This window comes from Electrophorus electricus, chromosome 10 (assembly GCF_041902795.1).
Source record: "Electrophorus electricus isolate QZ-2024a chromosome 10, ASM4190279v1, whole genome shotgun sequence".
Taxonomy (NCBI): Eukaryota; Metazoa; Chordata; class Actinopteri; order Gymnotiformes; family Gymnotidae; genus Electrophorus; species Electrophorus electricus.
The window spans coordinates 32,390,777-32,395,776 of NC_137506.1; the positions used below are offsets into that span (position 1 = coordinate 32,390,777).

Consider the following 5,000-nt stretch of genomic DNA (forward strand, 5'->3'; position numbering starts at 1 on the left):
CTCGCACACACACACACACACACACACACTCACACTCACACACACACACACTCACGCACACACACACACACACACACACTCTCACACACACACACACACACACACACACACTCACGCACACACACACACACACAAGAATTAGTGTGTTGTGAGGAGGAGACAAAGGAAGGGCTCATACAGTGCAGGGTACCAGTAACAGTCCTCACACACACACACATACACACACATGCGCACACACACACACACACACACACACACACACACACACACACACACAAAGTTATTTACTTTCAAACTTTTTCACCTTTGGTAGAAACTGACCATACCTTTCTTGCAGGTCAGTCATTTTTAACCTCTTCTGTCTGATAACCTCTTTGGTCATGACTGAGATCCAGTGTTGGGGATTAGTGCTTCCACTTCTTGGATCTAATGATTCCAACTTTAATCTTCACGCCTCCTCCCCCATCTCTGACGCTCTGCGGCTATTAAAGTGTGGATGGAGTTTTTGGTTTGGGTGGAGCTCACTGGCACACAGGCAGCCACAGGCAGTTTGTGCCCTGTGGGTCTGGTTGGCATCTGCTTGGCAGTAGTTTTGGAAATGACCCGAGCATTTGTAACCTTGCAGTCGTCTGGTTGAGGCTCTGTCTGTCTGGAAGACGACGTGTCCTGTCCAGACTGCAGCAGGCACTCCTCAGAGAACAGAGCTGATTGGCTGCAGGGAGGGTCGAAGCAAACTGTTCTGAGAACAGCTGAGTTCAGTAACTAAGTAGTTGTGAATATTAGTGAAAGAGTTGGAATAGTAAGATAGGAGCATAAAAACTACACTGCATGAAAAAGCAATTTCCTGACATCAAATATCCAAGGTTAGGCAAGGCGAGTTTATTTCTGTAGCGCCTTTCATACACAACGGCAATAGTGCTCGGGTTATTACAACCCAAGAACTGTCGCCTCAGGAAGGTCTTTGCCAAGAAATACAGTAAAAACATTACATGATTTATTACAGTCTAAATATTAAAGACAAGGTATTTGAAGAAATACAATTGTGATTAACAGAAATTAAGATGTAGTGATTTCCTCGAATATCCTCTGACAGCTGGTTTAATTTAGAAACGTCACAGTAGCTAAACACTGCCTCTCTCTGCTTAGTTGGTACTTTAGGCAGGACTAACGGACACATTCCTACTGACCTGAGAGTTCTGCTCATAACTGCTGCATATCAGAGAGATACACTGGTCCTACTCCATTAAGTGATTTATAGACCAGCAATAACACCTTAAAGTCAGCTCCGTAGTATACTGGTATACTGGTAGCCAGTGTAAGGACTTCAGAATGGGGGATGTGATCTGTTCTTTTGCTCCTAGTGAGAACTCTGGCAGTTGAATTTTGAATCAACTGATGATATTCGTCTCTTTTGGGAGTCCCGTTTGGAGTCTGTTACAGTAATGAACCCTGCTAGAGACAAAAACATGGATGAGTGTCCCTAGGTCTTGTTCAGTTAAGAAATCTCTGATCTTGCTGATGTTCTTAAGATGATAAAATGCTGATGTAGTTACAGAGATCAGAGTCTATTAGTATGCCGAAGTTACGAGCTAGCCTTTCATTGCTATTACCAAATATAATAATCTCTGTTTTATCTTTCTTCAGTTGCAGAAGGTTTTGGCCCGTCCGGTTAGTGACCTGCTGAAGGCAGCTAGTTAAAGCAGGCCGTCCCACCCTGCAGGGAATCGGGCCGCGCTGTGTGGAGTTCCCCTTTTACTCACCACACTTTGTGCAGTTCATCAGCAGTTGCAAAATTCCAGCGAGGTGTGGAAACTATTAAACTACGTCACTATGCCATGCCTCTCGTTCCCTTTATCACCGCCTTCTATTTTCGGCTCACGGTCAGATGGTTCCCATTCAAACCTCAGGGATGGTATGGAGATGTCAGAGAGGGCAGTGAGGACAAAATGTGCTGTATCATAAATGACAAACATAACATGTACTGTATCATAAATAACAAACGTTACATATGTACTGTATCAGAAATGACAAATGTAACATAAATGACAAACGTTACATACATACTGTATCATAAATGACAAACGTAACATAAATGACAAACGTAACATACGTACTGTATCATAAATAACAAACGTTACATATGTACTGTATCAGAAATGACAAATGTAACATAAATGACAAACGTTACATACATACTGTATCATAAATGACAAACGTAACATACGTACTGTATCATAAATAACAAACGTTACATATGTACTGTATCATAAATAACAAACGCTGATGAAGTAGTTTAGCATTAAAGTTATTCTCTGCATTGACTCAAGTGTTGGGTGCCGAACCAAATGAACTAACAATCACTCAGAGTGATTTTGTGAATGTAGAACGCTTATTATGTGTTAAAATGCTGTTGAAATTTCAGCTTCGTGTTAAGTTCTGACTGCTAATGGGCACACACACACACACACACACACACACACACACACACACACACACACACACACACACACACACACACACAAACTCAAACACCCACTCACACAGACACACATGAACACACAGACACAATCACACAGACTGTGTGACTCATATCATCAACAATTATCACCATGCCTGAAGTATGACCTCATATCCTCCATGTCATGTCCTGTCTGCCTAATGGCAAGACGATCAGCCAAGCTGTACTATGGCTTTAGCATTTCTCTCTCTCTCTCTCTCTCTCTCTCTCTCTCTCTCTCTCTCTCTCTCTCTCTCTCTCTCTCTACCAGCTGTATACAGAGGCTAGGAATTGAGCACACCTGTCCAGTCTCTGTAGGGGAGAGAGAGACAGTTTACTGTGAGTGTCTATGGGTGAGAGAGAGACCGTTTGCTGTGAGTGTCTATGGGTGAGAGAGAGACCGTTTGCTGTGTCTGTGGGTGAGAGAGAGACAGTATACTGTGAGTCTCTGTGATTGAGAGAGAGACAGTTAAAGATGTGGACTTCAGGTAGGGGAGGAGCTGAAGTCAGGAGGTAACCGCAGATTTGAAGCACGTCCCTCTTATATGGTTTGGTGTTCAATAATGTTTTCATTTCCCTCAGACAGGAATGTACAGGCACACATATGGGAGCTCTTTGCTAAAAATGCAAAAGTTCCTTCATCTTGGCTAAAATGTGTGTGTGTGTGTGTGTGTGTGTGTGTGTGTGTGTGTGTGTGTGTGAGAGAGAGAGAGGGAGAGACTGTGTGTGACTTTCATAGATTGTCTGAAAGCTTCAGACAGTAGGACTCTGTGTGTGTGTGTGTGTGTGGAGGGGGGGGTAAAATAAGGGTTTGGTTTCAGTCTGGGCTTTTTTTAGTATACAGGAAAGGCTCAGTAGGAAACTGCAGTCATTACCCCATCCATACCCCTCTCTACTACCACTATTACCCCATCCATACCCCTCTCTACTACCACTATTACCCCATCCATACCCCTCTCTTCCAGCATAGTGTAAGTCTGTGATTTAGAAGAGATAGAATGACTGAAATTGAATAGAAATCACAGAAATGTAGACCACAGATTGGTTTTACCTTGTCCGGAAAGTTATTCTAGTAATCAGACTGCACATTAATAGTTCTGCTATGTTTCTTCCCAACAGCACAATGGATTACCCTACTGTCACAAGCCCTGCTACGGAACCCTGTTTGGACCAAAAGGTGCGAAAAGAATGATTGTAATCCAGTGAAGTCCATCCTCTCATACACACACACACACACACACACACACACACACACACAGACAAACACCCACACGCACACACACACACACACACACACAGACACACACACATACACACTCACACTTATGCACACACATACACACACACACACACTCACAGACACACACATGCACACACAGACACACACACACAGACACACACATGCACACATGTACACACACTCACACTTATGTACACACACACATACATGCACACACGTACACACACTCACAGACACACACACACAGACACACACACACATGCGCACACGTACACACACTCATACACACACACACACACACACACACACAGACCGGTATCATAAATAACAAACATAACATACGTACTGTATCATAAATGACAAACGTAACATAAATGACAAACATAACATACGTACTGTGTCATAAATGACAAACATAACATGTACTGTATCATAAATGACAAACGTAACATATGTACTGTGTCATAAATGACAAACGTATCATAAATGACAAACGTAACATAAATGACAAACGTAACATACATACTGTATCATAAATGACAAACGTAACATATGTACTGTATGATAAATGACAAACGTATCATAAATGATAAATGTAACATATATGACAAACATAACATACGTACTGTATCATAAATGACAAACGTAACATAAATGACAAACATAACATACGTACTGTATCATAAATGACAAACATCATAAATGACAAACGTAATATACGTACTGTATCATAAATGACAAACGTATCATAAATGACAAACATAACATACGTACTGTATGATAAATAACAAACGTAACATAAATGACAAACGTAACATACGTACTTTATCATAAATGACAAGCGTAACATGAATGACACACATAACATACATACCGTATCATAAATAACAAACGTTACATATGTACTGTATCATAAATAACGCTGATGAAGTAGTTTAGCATTAAAGTTATTCTCTGCATTGACTCAAGTGTTGGGTGCCGAACCAAATGAACTAACAATCACTTAGAGTGATTCTGTGAATGTAGAATGTTTATTATGTGTTAAAATGCTGTTGAAATTTCAGCTTCGTGTTAAGTTCTGACTGCTAATTGGCACACACACACACACACACACACACACACACACCCACACACAAACTCAAACACCCACTCACACAGACACATATGAACACACAGACACAATCACACAGACTGTGTGACTCATATCATCAACAATTATCACCATGCCTGAAGTATGACCTCATATCCTCCATGTCATGTCCT

General features: G+C 41.3%; 1 protein-coding gene across 2 annotated transcripts in view; it reads left to right on the forward strand.

Moving 5' to 3' along the window:
* crip3 (cysteine-rich protein 3) overlaps positions 1–5,000 on the forward strand; it is a 23,955-nt gene that overhangs the window by 12,740 nt on the left and 6,215 nt on the right. For both annotated transcript variants that reach the window (XM_035532692.2, XM_035532693.2), the window contains exon 3: positions 3,617–3,674. In XM_035532692.2, coding sequence (XP_035388585.1) covers positions 3,617–3,674 — 58 coding nt within the window. The remainder of the gene's footprint in view (positions 1–3,616; positions 3,675–5,000) is intronic.